We start from the raw sequence: 18,577 nt of genomic DNA, 5'->3' as shown, positions 1-18,577 counted from the left end.
CAGCATTCTACATATCCACGAAATCCAGATACTAAGCTATCTTCGTAGTGCTTCGATTATCAAAGATCTTGTATATCAATGGGAATAGCAGCACATAAAGCTTTTCCAGAGCCACTAATGTCATTTCTCCACTTTTTTTCCAAGCAGGTTGGATGACAGTTTGTCAGAGTCATTTGTAAGGCTCCGCAATCCCCTCTTTTAAAGAACTGGTGTATTCACCATATCAAGCATGTGTGAGACTTCTCACACATAACTATAGTTCCCACATCCAGATGTCTACAATGTACCTACTAATATCCCGAATTCAAGTGGCCATTAACAAGCTAGCAATAATTTGTCAATAATTTATTCACTGGAAATTTAGGATACCATTTTCTTCCATCTTCTCAGGTATTTCAAATGCTTTGCTAGCCTGGAGTGAGATACTCAAGGGAGATAAGCCTTATCATTTTCTTAGAATCACAGAGAGACTACCTCCTGTTGGACTCAGGAGGGCATGTATAATATGGTTGCGTTAGCGTGAGCTAACTTAATTCTGTGCAGTATCAAGACTTAGCACATGGCAAAAAGATTCTACTAAATTTACAAGTTAAGCACAGTACCTCATGCCCTGTGATATGCATGAGACCAGAAACAGCAGCTGCAATAGAGTCATACCCTCCTCTCTGAACCATTGGACCAGTCTGACCATAACCTAGAACAGAAAAAGAACAGTTAGTAATTCAGTCAAGGATGAGTACGGAACAAACACATTTTACTATTTTGGAACGAAAAGGACCAACTAGTATTTCTCATCAGCTTCTGTTCACAAGTTCTCCAGGTTGTACAAACCAATGAAAGCTATAGTCTATTTACTCATGCACATTTTTAAGAGTAAACCTGCTGTTTCTATCCTATGCTGGCTGATGATGTGTTTGATCTTAATTCTGCATAGATTCCTGGCCCTGCTAAGTTTCATTCACTATGGATGGAATTCTTTTTAAATTTACCGAGGTTGGGACTCATATGTCACTTCAGGGGCTCTGTGGTAACCCTGCAGGCCACCAAGTGCTGCTCCAACAGGGCAAAGATTTCCCATGGAGCCTATGTTACATCTCCATCACCATAAAGATACCTTGAATACCATATGGCATCTAAAATCATGACATTATAATTTAGACACATGAATTACTTCCCCTTACTTCTCTCACTTCATTCCACATTATTTAAACAGTTGCCTTCAAAAAAAAAAACAAACAAAAAAAAAACAACCACACATGCTATTTGTGACAGAGGGCAAGTACAGTCCTTTAGCAAGCATACACAAATTGTTTCCCAAAAAAGTCTCAATGGTATAATTTTTTTGAAATGCCAAAAATGCAAAGCATTTTTATAGAAATGTTTAAATACAATTTTGTTCAGCTGCAGAATTAACTTAGAATTAACAGCTCAGTAGAATTAACAGAAAATGCTCTTGCTTTTCTCTGTTTTACTTCATCATGTTCCTCCAGCAACAACCTTACAATCTTCCAGCTGAGGAGTTCTTCCTGGATCAACTGAAGAGATTACAAAATCCAGATTATCAACCCTATCCCTCTGCCAGGAATTACTGTGCATTGATCAAAATACAGCCTAATAATTTAAGGTTGAAATTGAAGGCAGTTAATGCACTGGGCCTGTGCAATAAAATGGCATTAAGCGGCCAAAAAAGCCAATACTGACTGCCGTTTGCTCTTTCTTCTATGGAACCAGTGATCACCAGCACAAGGGGGAGAAGATAGCAGGGAAGCAGTAACATGTTTGAATCCTATTATTAAATCTAACAGAAACTGTCAGAGCCCTTAAGAGTACATGACTTAAGTCTCTCCTCCTTAAAGAGGTGGAAAATTCAAAAGCTGTTCTCATGCTTTCTTTTTTCTTTCTGTGAGGATAGTTTTCTTAACTGTGAAGATAGTATTAGAATAAAAATATACCCTCATATACTGCAAGATAAAAAAACCCTGCATCTCCTAAATTCCTTTTAATGTCTTCCAGAATACTCTTCTGTATATACAGACTGACTGTTTGGGAGACATGAGAGTCTGAAAGTTGGCTTTGTTGATTACTGCATACAATTAAAAATTACTACTCGTCAGGGTAACCTCCTTCAGTCTTCCATTTGGACCAATGTCGTCATGTACAAAATCCAGAAATGATCCCTCACGTACAGTGTGAAAGAATAACAATAACTTCTAAACTGGAAGTTAAAGTACTTTGTTACTCCAATTAATATTTAGTCAATCATACAAAGCAAAAAAATGTCCACCAGACATACCGATTTCCCCATCATGCCACCAAATACCATAATTACCTGATAGGACATTTCTTCTGGGAGACATCAGATCCAAATAATTCAGGTTAAGGAAGAACTCAACTTCTACACTCGGCAGCTACAGTAAAAAGTCAGGATAGTACAACCAGCACAATTACTTTGTCAGTGTATCCTCAAAACAAGCATTTCAGAAGAGAGGATTCAAAAAAAAGACTTTTCTCATGGTCAGATCTGTATCCTAGTAACTTCACTACACACACACACACACACACACAAAATGGGGAAAAAAAACCACCCAGACTCCATACTAATTTACCTAGTTCTATTCAAGATAGAATTGTTGTCTCTGACAACAGATGACCCTAAAGAGCAAAATGTGACCTTTCCCTTCATATGTACACGCTTACGCTTACCAAAAAATAAATGTTTTCATTCTCAAACATAACAGCAATAGCAAATATGGTGCATCTGCCCAAAAATGCTCTGACTAGTTCTAACTATGCATATACCATTATCTCATCACTTAAATCATTTAAATGTGTGTGGGCCCACTTCAAAAACGAAATCTTGCTCAATAAAAAAAAAAAWATATATACCCAAAACAGCTTTAATTGAATAGTGAAAAGCATATTGAAATAAGTGAGAAATTATGCACTGGCCTCAAATATTAACAAAGAAAAGACATCTCAACACGTCTGCTCACACAAATGTTTTCATAAACAGAAAACATCTGAAAATTAAGCATTTAGTATGTAGACAGATGAACTATAAAAATTCCTTGTAGTGTTTCTCCAGCAAGGACAAACACCCATCCCTCAAACACAGAATTCAGGAAGAGCAACAGTGAGCAATTTCTGCATTTTTCTGGTGGTATTACAGAAATATATATTGCAAGTCCTCTTCACACATGACAACAGGCTTATTTCAACACAGAAGTTATTTGATAGCTTTCTGGTTAAAATTAAAAGTCCTAAGGAACATTTAGCTAGTTTCCAAAGATCACAACAAATTAAAGAGAAAAATACACAATGCTATCTTCGATTTGAAGTCTGAATTCATGAAGATAGCGTGGAGACAAAAATCTGCTGTCACTGAAGGTGGTTTGCCCCCAGGAAATATGGACCTAGAAAATGCCTCGGAAAAAGAGGTAGCCATCTAACTGTAAGAGTTAAGTGACAAATATCTGTTTCTAAAAGTGAAAAATGTCATTATCCAGACAAATAAAAAACAAAGAATGAACATTATTATTCTGATTATTGACCTGTGTAGTTTGAGGAACCCTGTGCAGACATTTTAGAAATATCTATGAAAACAAGTACAAATAAGTTTGAGGGAGAGTACAATTACATTCAGAAAATTTTCAGTCTGGTGCACAAATCTCACCACAACTTTTTACATAGATATATACACACACACACTTATACATGTATGCATATATAAAACAAATACATAAAAATATAACAGTTCCACACAAAGTTTAATTAATGTTCATCCAAATAGCCAGCTTTCTCTCACACCTGAATTCAGCACATAAAAGCACAAATTTGCGATCATACCCTAAGAATTGGTTCCTGCTTAGTGTAACATAGTCTGGGGATGACCAAGTTTAGACACAATGGAAAATACTTTAGCCTAAAAAGGTAGTCCCTGTTGAATGACTGGAAGGCAGAGGTCAGGTAGGTTATTAAACGGTTGTCAAGTCTGAGGCTGAACTGAGTTAGAGAAATCTCATCTCGCTCTTGCTTTGAACTGCCCTCTAGTGGAGCTTAGCTCCTTAGGCTACGATCTATACTTGTGGAGGAGAGACAAAAGGGTTTATTTAAAACTTAATTTAACAAAATTGAGGCTTTCCCAAATCATTTCAGTTGAAAATGGAGCTGCATCAATGCCTGATCTTGGAAAATTTATTTCTCCGTTGATTTTGCTTAGGAAACATGTAAGGCTTCAGATAGCATGTAATATGGACACTGGAAAGAACCAAGAAAATAAGTTGCACCTTCCTAAATTCCCATTCTGCACTTTGCAGTAGGAAGGCACAATTATTCTGATACCCTCTACATCTTCATCTCCCCGGAGCTCTCAAAATTGCCTCCTTATCAGCTGTTTTGCTTTACTGCAAGTTTCACATCAGTCCAACGATCAAACTGGTTATGAGGCACGATAACACCCAGTCAGATCTCCAAGTGCCTTTCAACAAATTGTCACTGTCAAAGCATTATTTAATTCGCACAGCAAGCATTTGAAACTACCAGGAATGCAAACGCTAAACATCCACCGAAGAAATACCAGCTTGTTCAGCATAGTCACTCACACCTAAATCTTGATGTACCTGTCCTGATCATTCAGACAAATCTATTTTCTACATAATTGTCTTTCCTGTGAGGAAGGTAAATGAACAGCGTATGAGACAAGTATGAAAGATCATGTCTGACTGGCTACCTTGTGCCAGCTTAAAGGAATCACGCACCTATGATCACGGAAGGCAGCTAGAAAGCAAATCCCCCCCATGACTCAACGTGCCAGACAAGCATGGAGAAAGTGACCTTACTGCCTATGTTTAACACCCCCATTTTTCAGAACTTCCTGGGTAACTAGAGACAAAACAAAACACATCACTACCAAAGCCATCTTGGATACGATTTTTCAGTTGGAAAATTAGAGGGAGAATATTCTTAACAAAGATCTCCATCATCTTCCTTTAATAATACGCAGCATAACACACATTGTGGGAATATTCAAAGTGAGGCATGCTTAATGTGACACAAGAATAGATGGTTCTCTGCTCCTGAATCTTTTTTTTTTCATATTTAGGGAAAAATGACAATTGAAGTTTCATAAAATAAGGAATGAGATGAAAAAGCAGCTAAGAGGGAGTAATAAGGCAGCTCACAGTAACAGCTGAGGGAATTCTAAAAACAACCAACATTACAAAAGCCTACAGTTGCTTGAAGGCCAAATCTTCCACACAGAGCAACAAGAGAATACTCAGATGCTTAAAAAAATATTTCTCCAGCTAAACTGAATATATCATATATAATATATCATATATCATATATAATATATCATAATATCATATCATAATATATCATACATAATACCACAAAGATCCTCATCACTAGCTAGAGGCATTCCAGAAGAAGCAACCTTATGTAAGACTATTTACCAAGGAAATCTTCATTCAGTTGCAAAAGAGTTCTTAACAAATAAGTTTCCTCTAAATACTGGCAATTTCAATTAAAACTGGAAGTGAGACAACTGCTATTACCTGGTTATATTACATTATACATTAATTACTGCATCACAACAATTCCTGACAAATGGAAGAACTGAGAGCATTTCTTTTCCCCAGATTTTTTCAGTTGGATCAGAGACACCAAGATACTAACTGCTCTTTATCTGGAAATAAATCTTAGCTACTTCTCTAGGATTGGTGTGGCATTCCCGCTCTGACGAAGCTTTGGCCAATTGGTCAATTAGTCTGAAACTCAGGAGAAATCACCTCTGGCACAATGAAGTTCACCACCTCTGTGATTAGTGTTTGAGTGCCACATGATGGCATGCAAGCTTTAAAACATACCACTGGAAAACTTATAATATTTACAGGCAACATATGGGGCAAAAGTTTGGGAAAAAATAACATGTCATAACAAACTACTGTTAGTTTATCCACTTAAATACAATCAAAATTGTTAGAGTATACTTACCACATGAGAGRCATACTTTACTTTGGAACCCACCCTAAATGATTCTATTCTGAGAAACAGAAATAAATATTATGAAGTGAGAAAGGTCAGGCTGAAGATTAGGAAAATGTAATAACACTAAAAGCTATTAGACTGTAGAAAAGTGTTACTAGTGAAGTTGCCAAGTGTCACATGCTCAAAAATGTTGCAYTAAATTTAAAAAACGCTAGCAAATACTATTTCCAAGAAGAACACTGTTAGAATAACAGACTAATGTGCCTTTCCAGATTTAGCTTTATAATGCTAACTAAATGTTAATGCTAATGTTAGCTACAACATAGCTTTATTTTATTTTTGCCAGATGACAGTGGGATTTTTAGCTACATTTATGACAGGCATTCTTCATAAATTTTAAGAAAGCAGGCAAACCAAATAAACAACTCTGTCCCAGACAGAGTTCCATGTGTCCGTAGATCCTATGCTATTCCAAGATGTGTACTGAATACACATTTGGACACTCCGTTTGCTTACTTAGGAGTTACTGATGATATGATGACAGAATTCCTAACGTGTATAAAAACAGATCATTTTGCCTATGAGCTGCCTGAAAGCATCTGGGATAAACAGACACCAATGTTTTGCAAGATCATCACTTAAAGGACAACCAGCTAAAAAATGATTTCTTTTTAAGGTAGGTTATCTTTACTTCATTTGGAATTTTTTACAAGGGTTCAAAACCACTACTTTTATTTCTCAAGTTCTTGTACATTTGACTTGTATTTGACAGGGTTTAATGCTTTCCCCAGGAGAGTCAATCACTTGAATGTAGTTCACACCTTCCACAAAGCAACAGAAAAAGAGGCAAATCTTAAAAAACAAGAAAGCATGACTAAGACCACAGAAACTATAAGGTAGAAATAAGAATTAGTGCAACACTGCAATTACTAATTCTTTTTTGCTTTTTAAATAAGATTTGCTTTCAAACTAATGATGACCTTGTAATTAATTGCTACAGGAAAATATGAACATGATATTCTGCGCTATAAAAAGGAAGGTCAGCATTTCTCATGATGACCTTTGTCCAAAATATTAGTATCACATGCTAAAGAAAACCAAAACCCATCATTTCTGCACTTCTTCATGATTTGATAGCATGATAAAACTTTATAAGACAAAATGTAAAACACATTGTACTAAAAGAGAGAAAAAACCCAACACAGAGACATGCTGTCAACACAGACCAATTCCCTGTAGCTTGATTCCCACATGACAAATAACATTATAAAGTCAGTCTGTATGGGATATTCTGAGCAAAACACAGAAAATATGTTCAACATAGGCATTTCTACAAACAGGGACTAAATATTGTCACAAATTCAATCCAGATAGATGGCTATCCCTGCTGAATAACAAATTAATGAGAAACACCTTTTGACTTGTTCTATTGCCAAAAGAAAATATTCAATTAAAGACAGCTTACATCTTTACTTAATAAAGATTAATGAAACAAGCAGAAGAACACAAGCAATTCTCTGATGAGAAAAGCCAAAAATCTAACAGATGCATTATATGAAAGTCTGCAAAGTCGGAGCTGCCAAATATGTTAGCAAAACAAGTAACGACTTTTGGAAAATGCTTGCCATGTGTTGGTCAGAAGGAAAGGAAGTACAGCTTCCTGGGTAGGCAAGCTTACAGGAGATCAGAACCGATACGGAAAAGGTGAATTCAGAGCCAATAGTCAAGAGAGATGAGAGGAGTGAAAAATAAACTTAAGTCAGCAAGCATCAAAATCTGACCAGCAGTCTGATAAACACACTTCATTTCCCAACTGATGATTGTGAATATGTATACGTTATATCAATTACTTTATTGCTTTTAACACATGCTGACTTAAACATTTTAAGCCTGAATTTTAAACAATATCATGTGCTATAAATTGGAAGGCAAAGATAAAATAAAATGATTAAATCATATCCAAAACTTTCTGCAAAGATTTTGCTACTGAAAGACTCAAAGGGGACAAACAATAGCCTCTGCCAGATGTCCAGCTCCATTCAAGTTTAATGTGATCTRGGCACCCAGATCCACTCGACTCCTCTGAAAACCCCAACCATGCTTTTGGAACGCAGCCATGGGCTGTTTCAAACTATGCAAGTCTGGACTTTACCAGGCTTTTCATCAGGCCTGCAACTTCAGGGCCATGTTTTCTAGCTCTTCAACATGCTAACTACAAGTCAAGAGAAGGCAGATCTTCCCTGCATAACCTAAGTTGTAATTATCTAAGAGATGCTACTACCACTCTTGTACCCTGAGTCAGCTAAAATTTAACTAGTCACACACTGAGTGTCAAGGTACAAGTGGCTTCCGCATCAACCTAAGTGGAAGTGCATTTCTACATGACCTCAGAAATCAAACAAGACTCAGCACCCGTTTTCTGAAAACAAAATTTTGATTAAAAAAATTATACTCCTAGAAACCCCCCTTTCCCCCCTTCTAARGATGTTGAGACACCCCTAACTTTCCTAACACTGTTTTTGGTTTATACATATATGTCTAGCTACATACTCTTAGAGGTAACAACTTGCTCCTGGCACTATACCTATCCTGCTTGGTATAGATAGAGTTGATCTTATGACTACAAATACTTGTACTGTAAATACTCAAGCGAATTTTAAAATAGTTAGACCAAATACTGCTAGCAGTATAGCAGTGGCATTACCCCAGAATCCATCACAGGTTGTAAAACCTTTGTAGAAACTAGCTAAATACTTAAATGAACTGTGTATTAATCTTTATGCTGCCTCACCTGCTTTACTAGAAAACACTTTCCACACACACCTGCCTTTGCTGTGTTATTATTCCTAATGTAAGGGAGGAAATGTTTGTCACAAACATCTCATTAATGTTGGGAATAAGCCAGGAGTCCATAGAAAGACTACATACTTCAGTTCAAAAGATACTACCAATCTTGCTATTTCTGTAGTTGATAAATTTATAAAACTAAGGAGCACCTGTAAGCTGCGCTAAGAATATTTACAGTTCTATGGGTAAACAGTACCGTGTCAGGATAAGCTTAGAGAAATCTCAATTCTAAGGCCTCAGATACATGATAATATCTGATAAAGATGTGATTTTCCTATGATTAGACAGAATGTCAAAGTAACTACTTAATTATGTAATTACTTCTCACCTGAATCAGGCAACATTCATTCTAAAATGCTGATTATCTCAACAGACCTTCATTTGGTGTGAATACACATAGTTCTGCTGACAAACCAACCTTTGCAGCTATGTCCACTCATAGAAACTGACCTTGTTCGAGCATTGCATTGCACTGCATTGCTGTGTGTGCGTGTGTTATAACCCTGTATTTTTCCTCCAAGTTCAAATAGGCATCCCTCTAAGGGGCATTAATTATTACTAACTGAAGTTGGAAAAGTATGCCAAATGAACTCAAAATAGGTTAAAAACAAAACAAAAAAGCTTTCCAAAACAGAAGTCTAAAATTTAATTCCCAAAAGGGATTTTTAAGTTATATGTAATATATTCTTAAAACTCCAGGCTTCCTCACAACCCAGTAACTTTACTGCAATAATCTTATTGAAATATTTTGAGCCCGACTACAGTTTTTTGGTTTATACACACAAAACATGGATCAAACAGTTCAACCCTTATCCAGCTTGAAAAATGAGCACCTACCTCTTATTTCTGACATCCAGAACTCTAAAGTGAGTATCATTTGCAGTCACAACCTAACATTAATTTTTATCCAACATAGTAAAGGTGTAAATCCCAGTTTGATGGTTAAATGAACTGTAATCACACACCAGATGGAAGTGGAAGTCTGCAGTAGCTTACCAGGATGTTATAGCCTAAGAGTACACAAAGAAAAGTTGAAAGAGTCTTTTTTTGGAAAACCATATGAAAATGAGCTTGAATATTCTTAATGTTAATATATTCCCTGATACAATATATTGTTAAATATGATATTCACTGATCAGTTACAGGAATTCAGCATGCAGAATGGTAAAAAGTAAATGAGTCCAATTACTCAAGAGACATACATGTAAGAACAGATTAATTCAGTCATTATTTATTATCTGAACTTAAATATTTTTCTCCTAACAAATCTTCCCAGTTGACTCCTTAGCAATGGGCATATGTGAAAAGAATCTTCACCTTCACAGAACAGATATCTGTAGGGGATGCAACTGATATTCCACATCCTGGTTATTTTCCATAAAGATGTTTTTAATACAGTTACCTCTAATCAAATTCTCTGACTTGTATCTTGTTGATGAGAAACAGCTTTCAAAAAAATAAAACAAAACATACAAGATATAACAGGATAACAGAGAAAGAGAAAGGAATGTCCAAACAACTGAACAAAATTTTGATTGGACAAAGTACTCCAATGATCTTGGGACATCACTTTGTGAAGGTTGTCATAACTGCTGTGAACTTAATAGAATTAGAGCAATTTACAGCAGCAGAGGAAAAGGAATCTGAATTTCCAGAGCATGTATTTAGTTTTTTCAATTCTCATGTTAAGAGAAGTTAGGACACATCATGAAATGCACATCTATATAYCTTAGGATCATGACTTTAATTTGACAGAAATAAAAGAAACCGACAATCGCGTCATATATCATGAGCAGGTTTATTGTATGAAGAATATAGTTTTATATGAGTAAGCATCTTGTAGACACAGCTTCATATAATTGTTTTGAAAATGTACTCTCAAGAGAGGTTACAAAATTTTGCTTTTATTTCTCCCCGCCACCATTCTCCTCTTGAAAAGCTATTCAGAGTTCACTGCGATACAATTTCACTGTGTGCATGTATTCTGATTGGTCAATAGCGCTATTGTGAAGTACCGAGGGAACTTAATGTGTTTTTCTTCTACTCCAGCCTTAGTTGCTCCCTATAACTTTTAAAGCACCATAGTTTCTTCTTTGATAGAACAAATGAATATATAAAAAAAGTCCAGAGGAAAAAAAACGAGTTATTCCTGATATATCCAAAAGATAGTGCTGAGAGGGACTTCTGGAAGTTCACCCCACTGTCACAAGACACCAGTATCTATGCCCAATTTCATTCCTGACAGACGTCTGTTCTTACAGAATTCCAGTGATGATGATGACAACTTCACAACACATGCAAGGAATCTATTCCTGTTAGAAAGCTGTCCTATCTGTTAGAAAGCTTTTCTTAATGTTTAACTGGAATCTTTTTGCTGAAATTTAAATGATTACTTTTTGTCATATGTGTTACAAACATGGAGAACAGATCATTCTCTTCTCTTTACAAGAGCTTTTAGTTATGGAAGGACTGTTATCCACAAACCTATTCTCTTTACAACCTCACTTTGTTGTAAAATCTGCAACTTTCAAAGTTTTCTCTACAAGACGACTTGCAGACCAGCRGTTTTCAGCCAACTTTGTCATAAACAGTGGGATACAGAATGCTTTTACTGTTCAAACAGATGGAAGAGTGCCAGATACTGCCACCATTTTGGTTTCTATAAATGATAGGACACAGGCTATTTTTCAATAATTTGTGTCTTCTTCCACACCCAAAACTGCCAGTAGCTAAAAAGAAGACAAAGTGCTTTATTTTATCACAGTATTTTCAAAACAAAATTAATAAAGACCATATGCATACTGGGAAACATTTTTAGGTCAAGACAAGCTTCTTATGGTCTTCCTACCAACCTAATAATACTCACAGAAAATACAGTGAATGGGCACATCAAAGACTCATGATCTTTGTACCATCTAATAAGTCATATTGATCAGTTTCTTTAGTGAAGTCTCTAAACCTTGTCATTTTAACAATTAAAAAAGAAAAAAAACACACACAAAGAGAAATCCCACAAACCTCTCATGAAATAATCCCATTGTGCAAGAAGAAAGATTAATGAAACAACATAAAGCAGAACAGAAGATTACAAGACAGGCTGTTTTCTGAAAATAATTCCTTTTGAAATCAGAATAGAAATCTTTAATAACGATTCAAATGTTTGGTGATCTTCCCTGGGTCTCCTCTTTAGAATACTAAAACTTAAACAGAATATATACTGTTTTACAAAAATCTGTTACAAGGCTTTTGAAGCTGCTTAAAATCTTCCAGCTTTATTTCCGTTAACTTAGCTAGGCATCAGTCCAAATATAATAGCTATTGAAAAATAAACCATCAGTGTCTCCACAATTGCACTGTGTTGCTATGTTGTTCATATTCAGGATTTCAGCATCTAATCCGATTTCATTCACTGTAAACTAACCCAGTGTCAAATCTTACCACTCACAGGCTCTGTCTGCTATGGTATTCTTCATTAGGTCAGAGTCCAAGAGCCTGAAGTTTCAAATTTTATACAGAATACCTCTAATTTCAGTGTGCTTATATTACAAGAACAAGCAATGAACGCGAATTTGTAAAACTACCACTTCCATACACAGCTGAAACTCAATACTGAATTTTAAGGCTAGGAAGATTTACAGCTTGATCATTAAACTTTGGGTTCTCCTTCCTTGTTCAGTATGAAGCATGTACAAAGTGTTTCAGAATTACACTCAGTTTCAGCTGTTTCTTATTCCTAAAATCATTCGCACTATTTTGGAGAGTCAGGCTATGTGTGACTGAAGAAATAATAGAGTAAAAAAAAAAACAACACAGCACTCCTGCTAGGATGCTCAATGCAAGCACAAAAGGCTAGCTAAAATTACTTGAAGCAAAAGAATGCATCCTAGCTGCTGATGGTGTGCTGGTGAGGGAAGCAGCACAAGCTCAAAGCATTAGAGTCACTCACCTAAAACACCCATCTTTCTGGAGGCTGTTGATTTGCACATCAGATCTGACTTATGCAAGGATATCAATTCTACCAGCAGAGAGCAGAGGCTGTCAGCTCCCATCTGTTTTTCAGCAACCTTTGTTTCAACACGCCTCCTTTCAGCTTCCACCCTTTTAGTTTGGATTACTGATACGTTTTGGAAGTTTGGCTGTGTCTATGCCAGAGCCCTTTACTACTCTAGAGATAACAGTGCACTGTACACTGGCAAAGCACCACTAGTGCAAATATAGCTCTCCAGGCCAAACTACATTTCATACGAGAACGTAAAACCATTCACGGAAACGCACCTCCGAGCAAACCAAGTTTAGCAGTAAAAGTGCAGTTTTGCCAATATAATAGCACATTTGCTAAGGGCTTCTGCCAAAACAGCTAAGCTGGTCAGTGTTCGCACCTCTTCACATCCCCGACCAACACAGCTGTGCTGACAGAAGCCTGTTGTATAGAAAACAGTCTCATGCTCAGTTCCAAAAAGTTTGTCAACCAGCTGAAATTTACAGAAGCCTCCTCCTTTGAACAGGCTTGTTTTGGATCCCAGAATGCTAATTCTGCAAGGAGCGGAGAAAAACATACAAATCCACCAACAACGTTAATCTGTTTTAAGTAGGAAAATTATCCTTTGGCTCTACAGGCTCACAAAGCATAATTACATTAGTTCTGCACAAGGAAACATCTTTAAAGCTTTCTTTTGTTCTGAAACACCCTATAATGAGTACCACAAAGTCACATTTTACTTCCATCACCCCCGAACTGAATACATACTTTTTATGTACACAATAAAGGTTAAAGACATACTGTTGCCATCGTCACTAGAAAACATAACACAGACTCCAAAAGTCCGCCCCATTTTGCTTCTCCTCTGACTAGAATTACCAAGCTAAATTACTCTGTAACATGCCTCTGTAAAACTCTGTTGTTTCACATTTTACTCTGTTGTCTTTTGGAAACTTGTGTTCTCCAATTTGGTTGTAAAGGTGTATCTGAGGGGAGTATTTAGTCCTGCAATTGGTATTTGGGCAACAGATAACACTCCGGAGGAACAGAAGACAGCAAATCCATCCTTGTGCTGTCTCAGCTGTGCTATCGAGTGTAAAGGCTTAGCTGGTGTCTGAAAAGCATAGGAAAATGAATACAAATGAACTAGATGACGCAACAGGCCCAGCTAGCTACATAATCTGTCTCCAGAAACAGAGAAAAACAGATGCCAATATGAACAGACAGACCTATCTAGTATTTTTCTCAAGTACTTTCCCAGCCTCCAACAGTCTGCAGTTGAGGAACTTCCTGAATAAACAGATATGGTTTTCATTTTCTTCACAGTTCATCTTTACAGCACAACACAGTTCACAGGCAAAGGTGTATAACACTTTCCAAATCAACTGTTAATGGGTAATGTGTACAGAAAACCTTCTCAAGTTTCGGGTGCACAGATGAAGCAAAAAGGATTTTGAACAAAATTGCTATACTCTAACAAGCAGTCCCAAGAATTCTCATCCCATTAACCAAGGACCCAAAATATATGACCCTTAAAAAAAGAAGTATTAAAAGAGATTCAACAATAAATTAGAAGTAATTGAAAGTATTCCTTTTATTTGTTATCTATTTTTGACTTTTTAATTAATGGTGGGATCATTGTTTCCAAGCTTTCTTCACAATGATCAGGATTAAGAAAAAAATCAAGTAAAAACAAGAGTTATTACAAAATAACACAACTCCATATTATAAAAAAAGCACCAAATATATCATTAAACCCAGCATGGAAAAATTACTGAATCTAACACACTCATACGATGGTTTTTCATGTGCATCCAGAAAAGCAGAAGAGGTAACATCCTGTTTGCAGACGGATTACCAATGACATGAAACACGCAGTAGGAAAGATTTAGATGATCTTCATAAGCAACAGAAATCAAGTTCCCTGTACAGCATCAGGAAGAACATCCCACTCATTTAACTATGTTTCAGTAGGCTAGCAATTAGCATCACTGGCTGGGAAAAGAAATGATAWACTCCCACTGTTCTTGGACATTTATTTCTGTATAAAGCAGTCTGTAAGGTCTTTTGCCTTCATTCCTGCCATATAACATTATGAATGTTATATGAATGATTTTTACATAAATTAAGTTTCATGTGATTAGGATTGCCGTTTATACTGCATATACTAAGTATCTTACTTTGGGAAGAAATCATGGCCCTAGAATTCCAGTCCTGAGGCAGCAGACTCTGCTCTGCAACATGGGCCAAGCAAAAGAAGGTTTGGGGACTTCAGAGGTGACCTTCTGCAAGAGGCAGCAAAGCAGAGGCAAGATACTATCTTAACTTCCGCTGCCAAAATGCATATAAGTCTTTAAAACATGATAGTCTCTCAGACCACATAGATAAATTTCAGAAACCTCAGCTAAAGTATCATCTCCCTTTAACCAGCAGATATCTCTTCTCACAGTCTCTCTCCTGGAGTTCTACACACTGCACTTTTTCCTGCGGAGGTCCTGAGAGTACGTCCACAGCACATACTGCTGTGCCATGATAARTGACTGAACTACAAAAGTCAGGCTACAAAAGCAACGCAGCTGTATCAGCACAACACTCCAGGGCCAACATAATKTGTTCCTTTAGAAGAAGCTCAGGTTTTTCCGTACAACACTATCAGGTGATGAAAACATATTCTAACTGGCCTCAAAAAGCAAGCATACATTCACAATTTTTATAAAGGAAAGAAACTATATAAACAGATCTGAGTTTTTCTATAGATTAACCAACCTGTGGAACAACATATGACACAGTAACCATCACTGATATGCCAATGCATCTCCCTTATAATTGCTTTATTCTTAGAAAAAAGAACCGTTTCTTTATTCATAGAAATAAGTAACTTCTTCAAAATTATAACTGAAAAAAGCACTTTTTATTTCAAAGCTATATTTGGACATCTGTATTTCTACCAGCTAATTTCCTTGCATAAACAAGACTGCCTGTTTTACATAAAAATCAAAGTTTTCTGGCTTGATGGCTCAGCCAAAAAGAAAAAATGACATGACCCGGATACTCACAAATGACATCTTTTATTGCTAAAGGTTTTTCAGACATTTAGATGTCTAATTTCTACTGAATTCACTGGAGTTAGGCATCTAGACAGAAATCAGGGTATCTTGCACTCATGAGATAATACAAAACTACCTCTTCTACATGAAGTTTTTTCCAAACATTAAGTTAGTGAAATTCTGCTTGTAAACACAGTATAATACAAATATAGATTAAAACTGTCACATCAGATTCTTTGGCTACTTTATCCATTTGGTAAATCCAAAAGGTAAGGCATGATAGTTTGATAAGCTGTCCTACTTCCTGGCAGCATATGAAGAACTTGCTCCTCGGCCTTGATTAACACCATACCAAAAAAAGCCTGCAATCATTATTTATTTTGTCTAACTTCTTTACAAGGTTTTTGTAAGAATATGGCCCTAGAATATTTAATTATTGCGCTTTATAAATTAAAGTTGTTTCCAAAAATTAATAGGCGCAAACTGCATAGATAAATTAAAGGGAAACCTTTCCTCTACAATGCTCTAACAATTTTAAATATTCAGTCTTCCAGTTTCATAGCATGTCTTTATCTACCACTTTTGAGAAAGAAATGACTAATATATCTGCATTATTTTTTATGTTGCTCTTGTATTCCCAATTATTTCCCTTAAAATCAAAGACAATTCAGTTCCCCAATGCTCATGTCAAAACTCTTATTGTTTTAATTACCAGCTCCCAAAACTTATCTTAATTTTTTTCCAACATCCTCATTCCTTGAAAACCAAGTAGCCTTTTGGCTACACCTACACATTGAACAAGAGTTTTTGCTGATACTTCACATCCCACCGRGAGCTTCATTTAAGAGCTACTGTGTAAAAATGTATAGAACGTTTTATGGAGAGAGGATTAGGTGGCCACAGKGGCTCCTTCTGATAACACATAGCAGTATAAGTCAAATTTGTTCTTGAAAGAGATCAAACAATTCAGACTCCACAGCCTTCTCTGACAATCTACTCCCTATCCTTACCATTAGGGATGTTTTCCCTTCAAAGTTCAAAGTCTAATTTCATTTTTTTTTTTTTCAGTTTTAGCCCTGTCTCCTGTGGTTGAAATGAACAGAATATTCCCACTCTCTTTGCAACACTTTGTTGCAAAAATATTTGAAAACTACTATGCTCCCTCCTCTATTGTCTCTAATTTAGAAAGAATTGAGGTTTTCAAGCTACCTTCTTTCATAGGCAACGTTTCTCATCCGTAGCCTTTTCTTCCCTCTCAATGCTCTTCATTTTTCCACGTCATTTTCAAAATACAGCACCCAAAAGTAGACGTAGCCTTCCATCTAAGATCTTAAAGATGTGGAGTAGGGCAGAAAATCAGTCTGTTAGTCTAGACTCATCTTTATATGATGCTAGTCTTTCATATAACAATAAGACATTATTGACTCATGTTCAACTTTGATGATGTGCCATCACCTTCAAATCTTCTCAGAAAAACCTTCTCTAACCCATTATTCCACAAGCTGTATTAATGCATTTGATTATTTCTGCCTAAACACAAACTGGACTTCCTCCAACTTTTAGTTCTACCCACTATGTTTTACTCGTGTAGACGAATTGGACACATTCATTTTTAATTCTAATCCTTCTGTATGTATGCACAAGTGGACTCTGAGGTGCATGGAGATCTCAGGAACTTAGAGTACAGCTCTTACACCAGGACTGTATCACACGACTGCCCATGGGGCTGTGCTGACACAGGTACTGTTGGGAATTATACACATCTCTGGCTGTGGCAGGAAATAAACTGAGCAGAGCTGCTGAGCACAGACCTACATGACTCTTCTAGGAGTTAGCCACACTCCCAGAACCAGTTAGGGGTTCCCTTCCCCATAAAGGGGAGCACAAGGCAAGAGAGCAACCATTGTCTTCTATCTATAAGCCAGCTCCAGATTCCCCCTGCCTCTCAACTCTAAAATCCACAAAAACACTTCGTAGCTCTTGATCATATGAGAATTTTGTGATTAAGCTGATCAAGACGGTTGCTGATCCCCATTCTATTCCATCGCCCATTTTGTTCAAAAAAATACTGAGCAATATCTGAGTTTTGAGGTATTGCCTTCCACGTCAATCATGAAATACCAATAGCTATTCTTTATATAGCAACAAATATCTGAGATAGCAGAGATGGTTTATCTGATCACTCTTGAACCTATTTTATTACTACTTTCTGTATATCACATTTCCCTAGCTTATTTATGAAAACATTGTGCGAGAGTGTCAAAAACTTTACTGCAGTCAAAATATACGGCACAAGGTTTATCACCCTGTTACAAATGGAAATTAGACTTTCCCAATAATGATTTGCAGCTCTAGAAATCCACACAGTTTGCTACTCAACTCCTCATAAACCTGTGTTCTAACGGACAATTTTACCTCTGGTCCATGACTAACTAACTTTCCTTAACAGGTCACTCACATAAAATTTCAAACTATCAAAAAAAGTGACAGACCAGTCTTTAATCCATCCATCTTCCAATTACAAACTGCCAAAACTAACAGATTGGAGAAGCTTGATTTTCTTTTCCAATGCTGGAAGACTATTTTTAATCTCATCAAGCTCAGGTAGACATTTTATATTTTCCCCCCTCCAAATGCTTTATGTGATTACTATCAGTACATAAATTTGTACCCTAAAACTTGCAAATTTGATTTTTTTTGAGAGAGGGAGAGAGAG

General features: G+C 36.5%; 1 protein-coding gene across 1 annotated transcript in view; it reads right to left on the bottom strand.

Moving 5' to 3' along the window:
• The window catches only part of SUGCT (succinyl-CoA:glutarate-CoA transferase), a 334,471-nt gene that overhangs the window by 292,083 nt on the left and 23,811 nt on the right, over window positions 1-18,577 (bottom strand). The window contains exon 7 of the mRNA XM_026083761.1: window positions 603-694. Within this exon, the coding sequence (XP_025939546.1) occupies window positions 603-694 (92 nt within the window). The remainder of the gene's footprint in view (window positions 1-602; window positions 695-18,577) is intronic.

Source organism: Apteryx rowi, unplaced genomic scaffold (genome assembly GCF_003343035.1).
Source record: "Apteryx rowi isolate R43461 unplaced genomic scaffold, aptRow1 scaffold_615, whole genome shotgun sequence".
Classification (NCBI taxonomy): Eukaryota; Metazoa; Chordata; class Aves; order Apterygiformes; family Apterygidae; genus Apteryx; species Apteryx rowi.
This window is presented reverse-complemented; position numbering and strand designations above follow the sequence as displayed.